Consider the following 17,464-nt stretch of genomic DNA (forward strand, 5'->3'; position numbering starts at 1 on the left):
AAAATAAAACATGTTGATGTTGCTGTTACTGATAATGCTAGTTTTAATGGCTTAAGCTTGAATCGCTGTTAATATTGCATTAAAATTAACATTAGCACTATTAAACTGCATAACTATTCAACTTTGGCGCGCAACTCATCCTGCACCATCTTTGCTGCATGAATTGTGCAGATTATTGAGGTGTGCTACTACCAAATATTTTTTCTAAGCAACTATGAATATGAAAAAATGTATTAATAAAAACCCCCATAGATTTACAATAAAGGAAGACCAGAATGTTATAGAGACTTTTGACTAAACACAAATTATCCAGAACCAACTAAATAGTGATGTCCTGGCATATGTTTCCAGCATGGATGGAAAAATCTAGTTCTTTATATTATTACATCTGTTGTTGAGATGATGCATGAGAGCAAATTAATTAAATGAATTGAAAATAAAATATAGGAGTAGATAAAGAGAGATAATCTTACTTGATAATCATACTTGCAATTTTCTCTCTGTGCACTTGTTTCTTAAATTTGAGGGAATCACTCATCTTCAAGGGAGCTGTGTGTGTGTGTGTGTGTGTGTGTGTGTGTGTGTGTGTGTGTGTGTGTGTGTGTGTGTGTGTGTGTGTGTGTGTGTGTGTGTGTGTGTGTGTGTGGAGGTGGAGAATTAGTTTAAGTGGGTTTCTGTTGCTTAGATAAGAACCTTGTTAAAATGCTTCACTACAGAGTTTCCATAACTACAGACACATTTCCAAGCAGAGAGGTCATGATTAGCACATCAGATTGGTGTTTTGCACTAGGATAAAATGGCTACATGTAAGAAAAAGAAAATCGAATGCAACAAAATGTATTCCTAAATGAATATTTCACGTAAAAATAAACATTCTGTCATCATTTACTCACCATCATGTCGTTCCAAACCTGTATGATAATTACCTATATGACACAAAATAGTGGTTTAGGATAATATTCGTGCTGCTATAATTATATTCAAAATATTGATATTGCTCATACAATAAAAAGTAATCTTTTGAGCCTTTGAGCTCCATCTATTTGAAATGTCAGAAGAATCATGGGAAGAAAAAAATGTAGAGAGATGTATTTGTATGTTATGTTAAGAATATGAATCATATCATGTTAAGTTAAGAATAAGAACAATCATCTAACTGGACTGAACAAATCTCCTCCATCATGTTGACTTGGAATTAATATTTGTTATGGAATTTGTTTTCCTCTGCAGCCATCATCCTTCAATATACATAATTGCATAATTCAACATCTAAAAGAAAAGAAAAAGAAAGAGCACAGGTCTAGTCTTAAGCCTCGTTTCCTCATTAATTTGCCCCTAAATTGGCCCTAACTAGGTCTGAATAAATATTCGTCCTCCGAAGATATTCTGTAATCAATTATGAAATATGCTAATCGACTGCTGTTGGCCTTGAGTTATCATGTTACTGTCACTAATTGTAGGTCACCTCATCCCTGGAGGTCTCCTAACATTCACTCACAGTCTTTGTCACTCTTACTCTCTCCTTCCGTCTCTCTTGCTCTCTTTCAACCAGAAGGCAGTCCTCTTCTGTGATATTAGCATGGAATGCCCGACCACTGGAGTCAATTACAGTAATATTAAATTAACCATTGTATCTCATTTAATTCAAATGTTCTGCTTTAACAAAGAGCCATTTAAGGATACGGAGTATATCTTGCGCTTACTTAAACTGGAACATCTTAATAAGACTTGGCAAAGGCCTCTGATCAAACGCAATAAAGCAGAAGTACGCTACACGCTGTCATCCTGCCACAGGTGGGCTAGCGCTGAATTCGACAGACTCGTGCAGGATTCCAAAGGCTCTCATGCACAATCAAAAGACACCTCGAAATGAGCCAGTTTGGAGTGCCGCAGTAAAACAGAAAGAGCTTCTGAACATGACAGACTTCTGTAAAAATGGCTTTTCAGCCTTAATTACAATCAATTCACTGCATTCAGAAATAAATACAAGAGTTTGGATGGAAAAACCAAGAGGTCTGAACAAAAGTCCTGTTTTCCATTAAACGAGAGAATGAGGATTTCAAAGATGAAACAGTTATTTGCAATTGAGAGATAGGGTATATAATCATGCTTGGAGGGATCTAAAATTCATTTTGACAATCTCGATTGGCTCTTTCCACGCAAAGGCCCATTAACAGCCATTCTTTTAAGAGGAAACTCAAATGTTGGTTTCTAATTTCCCATTCCCTGCTTGAATTTGAGCCGGTAATTTCTCTCTCTGATATTGAGGGCAAATGCAAGTCGGTATTTAGTGCAACAGTAAATGGCTGTTTGCTTTAGACACTGAGAGCAACTGCACCCCAGTAAAACTGTCATGTTGACTTTGAGTTACCACTGCTCTCTCAGACACTTTGTGTCTTAGTGTGTGTGTGTTTGCGTGTGTGTGTGTTTGTGCTGGCTTGACGCCATGCAAATCCAATCACCCAGACCCATAAAGTGTGCATTTCCATTTCCTACTGCTCTCTGTAGAGACAGAAAGAGAGAGAGAGAGCGAGAGGAAGAGGAGGAACGGGGCTCCTTTGCTTCGCCGTGCTTTATGGTTATAGCTGTTTTGAGTAGGTATATTCATATAAACTCATTATGTACCCCATATTTCTAAGCTGATGTGTTTTGGGCCAAACAAGTGATTTTAATCTCCCACAATGCACTGCAGCTCTTATTTACTGTTCCCATGGAGTCTTACCACTCTCTCGGATCAACGATCGCAAAAAACGCTTTGTCCGCCTCTAATTTGTCTTAGTCAGAATGCAACAGGCAAATTGAGGACATTTCCATGACGACGCACATTGCCGACCGGGCGTCTTCCTCCCCGCCCCTTGTTTTGACCTTTCCTCGACCGCACACTGACCTTTCCGAGTTTCCGCTAACCTCGAGCAGGTCTCTTTTGGACAATAGCACGACTGTTCGTCCCTGATCTTTTCCCATACCTCTCATCTCACCTCCGCCTCTGGCTTGCCATGGCGACGGAGGTCGAGCAGGTTCGCTGGGCGAGCAGGTGGCCTGTTAACCAATGGAAGAGAGCGATTTTCTCACAGCTCGGAGGGGAATAATGGAAAAATTCAGTCGACTAAGATGGAGAAAAGAGGGATTGAAGTCTTTTCTGTCGTTAGAACCCTTTCATTTGGGCCTCTCATTATGAGAGAGGGTCCACGGGTCGCAGTAACATGACAGCAGGAGAAAAGAGAGAGACCTGAGAGAGAGAACTGAAACAAACACGGGAATAAAGAGAGAAAATCCTGAGGCCAGAGCACGGGCTAATCCATCATTAGCATTTAAAAAACAGACATAGATTGAGAGAGAGCGAAGGGAACTATAGTGTGCTTAATGAGACAGGACGAACTAACACTTTGAGTGTGTGCTTGCATGTGTTTGTGCATGTCAGAGTTGCGTCGGTTTGTTCTTTTGGAATTTCTGTCATTTATAATGTCAAACTTTACCAATCACTGCTTAAACACACAGATTTCCATCATGAGATATTTAAATACAAACATCTCTCGCTCACACATGCTATAATCACCCCTTAACCCTTAAAGTTTCCCTCATTAAAAATGTTTTACATGTGCAAGATGTACATATCAAAATAACTTTTTCTTTACATCAAGCAGGGTTGCCAACTTTTGAGTTTAGCTAGGAGTGAGAATTACGGAAGGTGGGAGGAGGTGTTGTAAAAAAAAAGGAGGCAAAAAACCACCCCACAAAAGCCTTGCATCACAATAAGTGTATTGTGATTGACAAAACATTTGGAAACTAAAGAGAATTTCATTAAGTTTAGTGACAACATGTTACAATGTTAACATATAATGTTTACACATATATTAACTGGTAGCCTACTGTTTTTGCTAGTGCTTGACACAAATTTAGCGATTTCAATTCATAAGCTTGCAACATTTTGTGCGCACAAATACTACGCTTCAAAATGCCGGCTGAACATCTCCGGTGATTGTTGCGCAGGTGGGGGTTAGCAGCTTATATACAGTGACCTTGCAAGGTGTGGGGAAAATGTGATTGGTACAGACTGGTCCAATCAAGAGGTTGCAGGTCTTCATTGGTTAAATTAAAACCCATACCTTGTCAATACTTGTATTCAGCTTCATGCGGCACTGCGCAGACCGAATGGCGTATGACATCAAAATACTGTGAGAGCGACTCAAAAGCACAGCTTTCGAATTGATGTCATACGCCAAAGGAGAGACATTGGCGCAGCATGTTAGCTTCTCGTGAGATTTACTTGGGCAGCGTGAGAGCGTGAGACTGAGCCTGAAAAGTGTGTGTCTCACGCCGAATGCGTGAGAGTTGGCAACCCTGATCAAGTCTTATCAGTAGCTTAATAAAAGCTGTTTTATTCTACATGGCGCAGGTCGCCTCATGGGGGACGCCATGCTGAGATACTACAAGCCTCATCTCGGTAGTCTCCATAATAGGCTGATTTTTAATGTATTTATACACTGGCATTAGTAACTGCCAACATTTGCATTTTGTGTGATGCTGCATCCACACCACTAGATGTCAGTATAAGGAGAGGATGACTGGCACAACAAACCAAAGAGGCAGCAAAGTTGTAAAAATTACCTTTAGTACGGTGTACATTTTAGGACATCCTCAGACCTCAACCATATGAAGACAAGGCATCATGCCTCAGACTAAAAGGCTTCAGTCATTGGACAAAACGGCATCACGCCTCAGACTGAAAAGCTTCAGGTCTCAGGAAAAGCAATGTCAAGTGTCAGGTCTCGTACAATTAGGGATCAGACGAAACAGCCTCAGACAAAAAGGCATCAGACATAAAGGCATCGGGCAAAACGGACTCAGACTAAAAGGTATTGGACGAAACGGCATCAGACATAAAGGCATCGGCCGAAACGGACTCAGGTGGAGTTTGAAGGTTCGCATTGCCCCGCCACATGATGTCACATGTACGTGGTTCATAGCTCGAAAGAATAGGCTTGTTTGAGATGCGCCTTGCCTTGCCTGAAATGTATGCGAGAGTAGGCGACTGCTGTGAGGGGAGGAGTGAAAAAAGTGCAGGCAAGACGGACAGATCTCTCTTCTCGCAGTGGATCAGACACCTACGAGATCAAAGGCGGATATCGCGGGATTCACGCTCGTGCAGAGTCTGTTTCGCCCGATGCCTTTATGGCTGATGCCTTTTAGTCTGAGTCCGTTTCATCCGATGCCTTTATGTCTGATGCCGTTTCGTCCGATGCCTTTTAGTCTGAGTCCGTTTTGCCCGATGCCTTTATGTCTGATGCCTTTTTGTCTGAGGCTGTTTCATCTGATCCCTAATTTACATTTACATTTAGTCATTTAGCAGACGCTTTTATCCAAAGCGACTTACAACTTAGGACTACAGCAAGCGAGTCACCGTGAAGAGGCAAAAATAACGCAAGAAGTGCTCAAAATACAAAGTTCAGGCATTGCTCAGAGTAGCATAAGCCAAACGAGGTAGGATTAAAGGAATAGTTTTTTTTTATTTTTATTTTTTATGTCAAAACGGTTGCCTAATGCCTAATGTTTTTCCTCGTAATTGTACGAGACCTGACACTTGACATTAGGCTTGTTTGATATGAGCAAAATCTGCGCAGAACCGATCACCGGTGATCAGCGCGAGATGCATGCCGGTTAGAAAAGTGTCCGAGTGCGGTCCGCCTGGCTCTGATGTCATGCTGACGTATGTCAAAAAACTCTCGCGAGCGCAAGGCGGACGTGTCAGATTTTGCAGTTGCGCGCAGTTGCTCTCGACCGACTGCACTGATCAAGAGCACGATGGGAAACGACTTGCTGACGACACAGCTTAAAGCTCATTGGATTAAACAACCGTGATGTATTGTTCTCTTTTAAAATGTTTGAATTTAAAACTCTGATTTCGTGTTTTTATGTGTATAAATTATGTGCGAGTATTCCCAAACTCTCTTGACAGTGTGATCTCTATATGGGTTATTTGATTGTTGTCATATTTATTTAAAAATGTTTATAAAACATATGTAATTAAAGTAAAAATTATTGATAAACACGTCTTTGGTATGTAATTAAATAACAAGAACTTTGAGTGTCTTGTTCATTATATTTATTTTCTTATAAAAGCAACAGAACTTAAATTACATCCAGTTTATTAGCAACACCATGCACGAGCGTGAATCCCGCGATATCCGCCTTTGATCTCGTAGGTGTCTGATCCACTGCGAGAAGAGAGATCTGTCCGTCTTGCCTGCACTTTTTTCACTCCTCCGCCTACTCTCGCATACATTTCAGGCGAGGCAAGGCGCATCTCAAAAAAGCCTAATGTTTTTCCTGAGACCTGAAGCTTTTCAGTCTGAGGCACGATGCCGTTTTGTCCAATGACTGAAGCCTTTTACTCTGAGGCATGATGCCTTTTCTTCATAAGGTTGAGGTCTGAGGATGTCCTAAAATGTACACCGTACTTTTGGTTGCATTTAAGTCATGTTGGAAGGATTGTAATTGCGAGTGGGAAACAAGTATTTTCTTTGATCCTCAAAATCCCAAGTTGGGGGTGTGTCATTGAGAAAACAGGCCCGACACAATAGATGCAGCATCTGTAGTTGACATCTGTTTCAAAAATATATGAAATTACTTTTTTTATTTACAGTAAATCTAGCTACGTTGTATGTACAAAAAAACGATATTGTACAATTACAATAGAATAAATCATTCAGCACCTTCATATATTGAATAAAAACAAAGCAAAAAGCACCTGATGCACATTGTTTATTCTTAATTAGTTTGCTTAATCTTAATTAGAAGTAGAGTTAAAAACCTTGCTGTATTTTTTGTAGTAAAGGTACTCTGACCAATGTGATTTGTTAAACGCACCTGATGTTGTAATTAGTGATGCACCAAAATTAAAATATTTATATTTAATAATACAAAAATAATTTGTTAATCAAATTTAATAAACACTCAAATAAAACTTAGTTGTACGAATAATATTTAAATTGCACATACGTTAGTTTATCAACTTTTTAATAACAGAATTATGTTTCTATTCTAATGTATTGGTAAAATATAAACATTTAATCATTTTACAAGGGTAGATGGAGTAATGTAATTTTACCACAGGACGTCTGTAGTAATAATAATGTCTAATTTGCACGGCATAAGAAATCTCAGTAAAACTAGCAGAAGTGTGAGGGGTAAATCGATTTACGCACCGCCGTCACCTTCCTGTCGTCATGTGTGCAAAACAGTAAGGTCTGGTCGAACGATGTATTAATTCAATTCAGATTTGATTATGTTGGGAATAGGCACTTGCCTAACGCTAAAAGAAGTGCTTTCGACCTTCTGTTTGATCTGAATGGTATGCTGAAAAATCGCAACAATGTTTTTTCAAGGACCTCCATACTTGAAAAAACGCGGAAAAATACTTTTTAACAGGAAATGACGGACTATTTACGATCATATTTACAGCTGGGTCTGTTTGCACGGGATTAGTATTCCCTGAGGTCATTTTTCCTGACCTTTTTACAGAAGGTAAAAGTCGCCGTAATCTTTACTGACATTGTCCGTAATGATTACTGAGATGCACATTCGGACAGGACTAAAATCACTGAGAAGCTCTGGTAATAATAACATGGACTGCATGTTCCCGGGGGCGGGGTTTATGTAAATTTTAGGGTTGGTGATGTCACTAACCCATGAGGAATGACGTGTAGTCCCTACCAGCCGTTTGTTGTAGTCCTTAAAAAACGATTTCTTTAAAAGCAAATATCTCCCTTTGCTTTGAACTTTGAGCGTCGTAACTTTGCAGATGTTTTTAATGCTAAAACAGCAACATTACACACTAACTAAAGTTAGAAAAGTGAAATCATACTTTACCACCCCTTTACCACTCAACCACCCCTTTAAGTGACATTGTTTACAAGCTGTTTTTATTGGCGTCTTTCCCTGGTTGATACACTGACTGAGCGATTACATGAGACATGATACATTTTGGTAAGTTGTACTGTTTCTTTCAACATGCCTGTGATGTTCATTCATTAATGTATATTTCTTGCTATGATTAACAGTAACGAGAAAAAGATGATCGGTTAATGTGCGTTTGATACGTTCTGTCGCTTGAACTGAGGCGCTATAGGTGTCACACCGAATTAAAGAGAACCAAAAATACTTTTCTTTTTTAAATACTTTTCTTTTCTTTTTCTTTTTGATTAAATAAGACAGAATTTGAAAGCAGAGACTTTAAATGTTGAGTGAAAATCAAGAAATCGATATTGTCAATCTAGCCCTAGCGTCCACACAGTTCACAGTGTGGAACTGTGTGTTTTAGTTTATCCATGTTGTGTGCACAAAATTGACGCTGACACAGTCGAAACGTGCCATCCGAGCTGTGCTAATTAAACAGCATTGCTATTTCGGTCACAAATTTTGAGTAGGTGAAATTTCGCCGTATCACTAGTTATTATGACTTCCCAACTTTTTAGGAGGACTTGAACGCACCATTTAATCTTCTGCATTTCACGGATAACTACAGTACAACAAAACATTTGTTAGGAGGGAACTAGTCAGGACAGATGCAATATTTATTTTATTCTAATTTTAAAAAAAGGCTGTGAGGAATACATTTACAGTCTGTGAAATGGGTTGTATTGTTGTTAGTCAATGAAATATGGCTTTTTAAAAATTCAAGTGTACAAAAAAAAAAAATCTTGCATTAAGTTATGGGCTGGTTTGTGAAAATTTGATATCACAAGACAGTACAACCCATTAAACAGACTGCACTTTTGGCCCTCACAGCCTTGGTTTCATTCACGTCAAATTTACCATGACGTCTACCCTGACTAAAGTCCATTTGCAAGGTATTTGTGTTTTATGAGGTCTTGCCCTTCCTTGAAATTACCAAATGTTCTTTTCACAAGCCTAATATGAATAGTATATGCAGAAATCTTGTAAAAATGCACCATTGAATTGGCTTCAAATCAACTTAAATCATTTCTTTAGAGAAGAAGCATCTCTCCTCTTATCTAAGGATGACATTTCCCCCCTCATTTCTCAAATCTCTTTTCATGAATCTGCACTCAAATCTTCATAATCCATAATGCAAGACAATTAGAGCTTGATATTTCATAACCAATCAGAACATGGCCCTGTTCAATTACAGCTGTGAAGTCCTTTAAAACACATCAAGAGGAATGCACGCTGAGCTGATGAGATGTGTGCTTGTGTCGCTCAAAGTCACGAACACACACACACACACACACACACATACTGATGTTTAGGCCATGCCTTGGGCCTCTGCTGAGATGATCAGATGGAAAAGAAAAGAGTTATTATTTCATCTGCAGCATGGAGAGTGATGTTGATGTGTCTGACATTTAATAGTGTCTTTGAAGCGTTGATTCTGCCACAATACAGTCAGAAGCATCACTGAGCACACAAAAATTCCAATAAAACCCTCTTGTTGGTTTCAACATGCTTCCCGATTTCATTAATGGAATATTCCAGGCTACTTTCGGTCGTGGTCCTTGGACAAAAATATAAAGCTTGTGCTTTTATTAAAACTGTTATTTGAATTCTGTGCGTACCTAAGTTGTAAAGTTGCCTGAATCATCCTGTTGAAGTGGGACTACTTTTCCGGCTGGACGAACTTGTGGTCATGCATCATGCACTCCTGTGAGTGCAGTTTCTAACAGTGGCTCAGAATGGATTTACTGCATACTGCATAGAGTATTATGTACTGTATACTCCATACTAATCTTTTTAAGTATGTGAAACAGCATGCTGTATGCAACTGTCACATGACCTCACTTTGGTGCATGTGTACTTCAGGGAGTGGATTCCCTGTTGCGATCAAATAAGGAGCCAATATTTTTAACAATGGAAGGACAATGGAAGGCAAATTGCAAGTTGAGCACATTGCATTGTGGGATACCAAGCGAAAGCAACCATGTTTAATTCAAATTAAGAATCAAAAGTTTGTATAGAACATACTAAGTTATGTAAATATTGTGTGATTTCAAATGTTTGTTCGCAGGGCTGCTGTTGATGTATTATTTATTATACATTCTTTTCTTTTTTTCACGGAGGAGCGCAGCAAAATTATTTGTTGTAATCAACAGCAATCCACAGATGTTGTCCTCAGACATTCCTAAAAGAGGAAAGCCAGCACGTACACATTTGAGTACATCTTTGTACTACTCATTACATCCAGCATGCTTTCATCACACAGCAGTCGGTGGCAGTCCAGCACCACTGTAATTTTAGATTGCTTTCGAAAAAACCTTTAAAGTACTGTACCTTTAACACCCCCATGGTCAAAAGTCTCTGTAAGGCAGTGCTTTAAGTGGTCTCAAATGTGTGCATTTCAAGTGTCTTTTCAAGGCTGCGTTGAAGTGCGTTCTCTTAAGATGACTGTGCTCTGAAAAATGCTTTTTAAATTCACCATGAAATCAAAATAGTCTATTTACTTTCTTAAAGTTGCATTCAGTAATATTGCGCTCATTAAAAGTTTTACACCGGCAGAAATGAATAGTACTTGCGAAACATGTTTTAAATGTACACTCACATGAGATGTCATTAGCCTAACAAAACTTGGCTAGTATTCTACATACTGTGTGGTGGCCAAATACTGCAGTATCTCGGTAACCCTTTTATTATCAGATAACCTTAATGGAACAAATGAATCATGGCTGACTGCGAATAACATGTTTTAAAAATGCAATAGGTAGGCTAACTGAAACTTTTACGGTACAGTAATGTGCCAATTTAAGGCCAAGACAACCACTGCAGCATAAAATAAAAACTTGTCGAAGTAACGGAAATTCTTTTATATTGTGACTTATATCATTATATATTATGAAATGGATTACTGAAGAAGAAAAAAAATCTATATATAGAGAGCAGGGACGTTTTAGTGGACTAAATAATTAGATAGGTCCAGCGTATACGTCACCAGAGAAGAAGATCGAGCTATGACATTTTAAATAAAAATTATGAGGTAAAAAAAAGAAACATGCATGGACAAATTGTTCTTAATAATATAATTAACATGCAATTAGGAATTATAGGGTGTTACAGGGATTTCCATTTTATGCCGACTGCAGGCTTTTGTATAATGTTGGATTGAATTAGGATAACCCAACCAATAACTAAAGGTATTTGGGTACTGTTTTAGCATACAAGCATTCTGATCTGGCTCTATTCTGGTATGTAACGTCAATTTTTCACAATCCAATCAAGTCCTTACAAATAAAATCAACTCCCATTCTAAATCTTTTTCCGCTTGAATATCCTGTTTCAATCGGAAATACGGATACTTACTGAAGTATAATGGGTTGCGAATGCCATTTCATGCTGACTTTACTGAAGTTGTCCTCAAAAGACTCCAGCCAGTTTCCATCAGACTGTATATAATAACTGTTCCTTTAGCCAACGCTGAAATAGGGTTCATATTTTTAGATTATTTTCAGTGAACGCATTGAGTTTCAGTAATTGAGTAACTCTTTTTTTGTGTTGTCATTATGCTCCAGGAGAAAAATTAGGTATCTGGAAATACAAATGTTGGTCCTGGGGAACATCAAACTGCAGCTGAACTCATAACACCTCCCTGCACCTAATTATCTGGAGAACATGGTGGTCCTGGCTAACATTTTGTGCTCTTTTTCCCAGTCAGTCAGTCACACAAACACACACACACACACACACACACACACACACACACTTTCTCGCTCCCTTAAACACCCACACCCACACCCACACCCTCCCTTCGCACACACACACATTAGAGTATCACCTCTGACAGATGGGCTGGCACTGCTCTCTTCCCAACCTGTTCCCTGTTGCAAATTGTGTGTGTGTTTACACGTGTTCCCATTTGTGTGTGTGTGTGTGTCTGTCTGTGTGTGTGTGCAGTTTGGCGATTATGTACATGCCTACTTGCGCGTAAAGGAAAGCACACACGCACAGACACACACACACACACACTGTCTCAGCACACAAAAATGACCTTCACCATCAATGCTGCATTAAATTATGCTTTAATATGTACAGTCACATGGCCCGTGAGAGCGGTTTAGCATAGCAGCTTTCATTATGCCATGAAATAATATTTGATGTTACACGTTAATGCGAAGAGCAAGCCCTCTGTGAGTAATGAGAGAGATAGAGAGACAGAAATTGGACATACCTGAGCCTCTCTTTGACACCACCTTCAGAGTCAGAGACACAGAGACACCGCAGAGAAGGAACAGCACTGGGTTGAGGGCTGTCATCTTCCTCTCCAGCCTGACGGAGACACAGAGAGAAACCTCACATGTCATACTGGCAACATACAACCATCAGCTACCCATGTACAGACCTGCATTTGCTTTTCCGCCAAGCACAAGATTTAAAGGTGAAGTGTGTAATTTTGTCAATGTTAAAACCCAGTAGGCTGACTTCCTGAAGAGGGTAAACACGGTGATGCTGTCAAACATTGCTCTGTTAGTTTGAGTGGCACGACATTAGTTTGTAGTCCTGCCTCAAATTCAGAAGTTATAGACCTTATTCAAAGCAGCGATTCTTGGATTTTTAACGGGAATGAAAGCAAGGCGAGATTATAAGTGATGTAGGAGTTTTATACAGCTTTTTACCGCGGATGCCATTGAAAACACGGTAAGGCTATCCCTCACAGCCTCGCTTTCATACCTGTCATGGCTCTGCTCTGAATAAGGTCTATAAAGGGTGAGTTTGAGAAACCTGTTTAAAATTATTAAACGACTGGACATTTTTTGGGTGACAAATCTGATGGAAAAAAATATAGACATACACTAAACAATACTACAGACATAGTATTGTTTTAGTATTGACAATAGTATTGTACAATACTACTCCTGGACTAGTCCACCTAGCAACCACATAGCAACCACATAGCAACACACTAAAAACAACTAGAATACTTGTTTATGATAGGCTGAGCGTTGTAAAATACTCTATAAACACACCTGAGTTCTCATTATATAAGTATTACTGTGCCACTGCATCTTTGTGTTGCTTATCAACTGTTCTGTTGCTGAACATTGCTAAAGAACTACATAGCTTGGCTGAAGAATTATTATTATATATCAATAAATATTTACATTTTTGTCACTTGCTGTGTGTTTATTGTATGAAACCTCGCCAGGTATAACTGTTTCCGCTCTTCATCGTGCCTAACAATGTCTCTTATTCCAAAAGCACTGTAAACCAAACCAAATTCTTGGGGCTTATTGCTTTAAAACACCACTCAGAATACCTTGGCAACCACATAGCTACATATCAAAAGAACACTCAGAATAGCAACCACCCACAACCCATTTTATTCAGAAATGTACAAATCTAGTTGTTCATACTGACCACATAGTAGGACTCAGAATACCTCAGTAACATAATAACTTTTTAATATGATTGATTTTAACACACTCAGAACACCTTAACAACTGTCCACCACCACCTGCCCATACTGTATTCAGTAAATGTATAAATGTTTATTCTGACAGATGATGACAATACTACTTATTTACTATTTTTGCTAACACATACTGACCAGTGTTGTCACAATACTGGAATTTCTAACTTTGTTACAGCACAAAAAAAATACCACACAGAGGAAAAATTGCCACAACATTTAGGCCAATCAATTTGAACAGCATTTATTTACTTTCGATAATTTCTTTATCTACTGAAACTCTTTAGTAATCCTGATAGCTCTGAGGGGATTATACTATATTACTTTTATATTATATAATAATATCTTTATATTATTATTTATAAGATATAAATGTATAACTATTGTAATACAACTGCACTGTAAAAAAAAAATTATATTTCATGAATGTATATATTAATAATTTATAAAGAATTAAATATCAGAACTTCTGAACATAATGAAAATGGCAAATGGCTTCCATGGATTTACACTTTTACGTTTTACTCTCTTTCTACTCTCCAGCAAAAATGCGGAAAATTTAATTTCCCTGGAATCCAGACATTTTTGCTTTTTATTTCCTCCATATATATGTATATGCGTGAGACAAAGCTAAGAGAGATGCAATCTTTAAGCATTTCTTTCATGGTCAAATCATATTAAAGTATGACTTTTTCATATTTTATCTGATTTCTGTGCCTTCCCACGAAGCCACTCAATCACCTGAGTTCTGTGTTCATATCTGAAATCTATTTTAATCTCCGTTTGCTGTCTGTGCACAACGTCCACACAATTCCCCCATCTGAGCGGTTATAGAAGCCTGAAAACGGGGGGAACCCAAACCATTTCCATAATGGAATAAACACACATATTTCTGTCTGCATGAGTATTTCTAAACCTTAAATGTTTAAGCAATATACGACATACATAATTATTAAAAAGAACTCTGGGTACGAAACAATTTAAGATAATTAATTAAACTTATCAACAGAGGTCCGAAATTGAAAAAAAAGAGCAAAATGCATCTCTCTTTAAATTGCAAGTGCAAATGATGTGAGCAATTAGAGATGCCAAGAAATATGAACACTATGTGCAAGCTTCTGAAGTATATTGAACCTAAATTTGACTGAAATATTCATTAATAAAGAGGCACAGAGTTAACTGTTTAGATTCTAAGGCAAAAAAATGAATAGCCAAAGCACAAGTACTAGAAGTATGTCAACCACCCATAATCACCTCTGTTTACAGTTTTATTTGAGGTCTCCTGCAGACAAAGTACCTTAATATAATTTCAGGTTCGTATTTTATTTCACAACCCTGTCACATGACTCCCCATAATGCACTGCTCCTGTCACTTTAACACAGACCTCTAAATTACTCCCTGCAGCTATATGGTATTCTTGGATTTCCATCCAAGGCTTGTTATACCAAATCAAATAACACCTATATTCCCTTTTTCCTCAAATAATTAATGTAAACTTAATAAGTGTGTGCAAACCCTTCCTCTTCATCCGTAATTATCTTACAATAACATTCTACTGATGATGAATTGCATGCCAAATTCAGACACTAGAAGGCCTAAATCCCATCAGGAACAGTAGCATTTGAGAGGTTAATAGACTTTATTTTGTGTGTGTGTGGGAGTGTTTGTGTTTCTGTGTGTGTCTGCGTTAAAAAGGCAAAGGGGCGACAGAGAGAGAGAGTGCTCTTGTGATCTCTTTAAAGGGCTTATCATCCCTCTCCCACACATAATCTCAGGGTTTTGAAAGAGGAGAGAGAGAAAGATTTTTTTTATAAAAGGTAGAATATAAAGATTTCACATTTTCACAGCCACCAGTTAATGTGTATGAGATCACTTATTACAGCTTTAATTAAAGGGATAGTTCACCCAAAAATAAAACATTCTCTCACCATTTACTCACCCAAATTCTGTTCCAAACGCAAATGACTTTCTTTCCTCTGTGAGACCCATTCCGGAAACTATTCACTGAAAATCTTGACATCCGCCCTTGGCGTGTTCATGAGAAAAGTAGCAATGTCTAAATTATGATTTAATTGTTCTTTTCAATTAATTGGTTGAACAAGTAAAAAAAAAACAATCTGAATAATTAATTCACAAATCTGACTATGTTTTTTTTTTTTTAGTTCAACTCACTGACTTAATGAATCAATCACAGGAGAAAATAATCAGTGAACTATGACTTAAATTTCATGGTGTTCCTTAAACAAAGTTATGATTTTGAATATAGTACATATGGGATCATTTTTATCGGATATTTTTTTATATTTTTATGATGCTTTATAAATTACCTGACCTGTCGAGGCGGCAATCCCCGAACCCGGTGGTGGACACCGGAAGTAAAGGATGCCGCCAAGCTGAAGAAGGAGTCCTATCGGGCCTGGTTGGCTTGTGGGACTCCTGAGGCAGCTGACGGGTACCGGCAGGCCAAGCGAACTGCAGCCCGGGTGGTTGTGGAGGCAAAAACTCGGGCCTGGGAGGAGTTTGTTGAGGCCATGGAAAAGGACTATCGGCTGGCCTCGAAGAGATTCTGGCAAACCGTCCGGCGCCTCAGGAGAGGGAATCAGTGCCCTACCACCGCTGTCTACAGTGAAGGTGGGCAGCTGTTGACCTCAACTGGGGATGTCGTCGGACGGTGGAAGGAATACTTCGAGGATCTCCTCAATCCCGCCGCCATGTCTTCCATTGAGGAAGCAGAGGCTGAGGGCTCAGAGGTGGACTCGTCCATCAACCAAGCTGAAGTCACCGAGGTAGTCAAGAAACTCCGCAGTGGCAAGGCACCGGGGGTGGATGAGATCCGCCCCCCGAGTACCTCAAGTCTCTGGATGTTGTGGGGCTGTCTTGGCCGACACGCCTATGCAGCATCGCGTGGCGGTCGGGGACAGTGCCTCTGGGATGGGAGACCGGGGTGGTGGTTCCTCTTTTTAAGAAGGGGGACCGGAGGGTGTGTTCCAACTACAGGGGGATCACACTTCTCAGCCTCCCTGGGAAAGTCTATGCCAGGGTACTGGAGAGGAGAATACGGCCAATAGTAGAACCTCGGATTCAGGAGGAACAGTGCGGTTTTCGCCCAGGCCGTGGAACACTGGACCAGCTCTATACCCTCTACAGGGTGCTGGAGGGTTCATGGGAGTTTGCCCAACCAATCCACATGTGCTTTGTGGATTTGGAGAAGGCATTCGACTGTGTCTCTCGTGGCGGCCTGTGGAGGGTGCTCCGGGAGTATGGGGTCCGGGGTCTTTTGCTAAGGGCTGTCCGGTCCCTGTACGACCGAAGCAGGAGCTTGGTTCGCATTGCCGGCAGTAAGTCAGACCTCTTCCCGGTGCATGTTGGACTCCGGCAGGGCTGCCCTTTGTCGCCGGTTCTGTTCATAATTTTTATGGACTTCATAAAATGCACTAGGACGGTTTGCAGCCGAGTGTGAAGCGGCTGGGATGAGAATCAGCACCTCCAAATCCGAGGCCATGGCCCTCAGTCGGAAAAAGGTGGCTTGCCTACTTCAGGTTGGTGGAGAGTTCCTGCCTCAAGTGGAGGAGTTTAAGTATCTTGGGGTTTTGTTCATGAGTGAGGGAAGGATGGAACGGGAGATTGACAGACGGATCGGTGCAGCTTCTGCAGTAATGCGGTCAATGTATCGGTCTGTCGTGGTGAAGAAGGAGCTGAGCCGCAAGGCGAAGCTCTCGATTTACCGGTCAATCTACGTTCCTACTCTCATCTATGGTCATGAGCTTTGGGTCATGACCGAAAGGACAAGATCCCGGATACAGGCGGCCGAAATGAGCTTTCTCCGCAGGGTGGCTGGGCGATCCCTTAGAGATAGGGTGAGGAGCTCGGTCACTCGGGAGGAGCTCAGAGTAGAGCCGCTGCTCCTCCACATCGAGAGGGGTCAGCTGAGGTGGCTCGGGCATCTGTTCCGGATGCCTCTGGACGCCTTCCTGGGAAGGTGTTCCGGGCGCGTCCCACCGGGAGGAGACCCCGGGGAAGACCTAGGACACGCTGGAGAGACTATGTCT

The 17,464-nt window shown here is 40.0% G+C and overlaps 1 protein-coding gene across 5 annotated transcripts in view; it reads right to left on the minus strand.

Moving 5' to 3' along the window:
* il1rapl1a (interleukin 1 receptor accessory protein-like 1a) overlaps positions 1 to 17,464 on the minus strand; it is a 111,589-nt gene that overhangs the window by 53,807 nt on the left and 40,318 nt on the right. For all 5 annotated transcript variants that reach the window (XR_013798423.1, XR_013798424.1, XM_079619407.1 and 2 more), the window contains exon 3: positions 12,176 to 12,273. Coding sequence is in view for 3 of the 5 variants with exons in the window: in XM_079619407.1 (XP_079475533.1) it covers positions 12,176 to 12,273 (98 nt within the window). In the remaining 2 variants the exon portion in view is untranslated. The remainder of the gene's footprint in view (positions 1 to 12,175; positions 12,274 to 17,464) is intronic.

This window comes from Phoxinus phoxinus (genome assembly GCF_949152265.1).
Source record: "Phoxinus phoxinus genome assembly, chromosome: 7".
Lineage (NCBI taxonomy): Eukaryota > Metazoa > Chordata > Actinopteri > Cypriniformes > Leuciscidae > Phoxinus > Phoxinus phoxinus.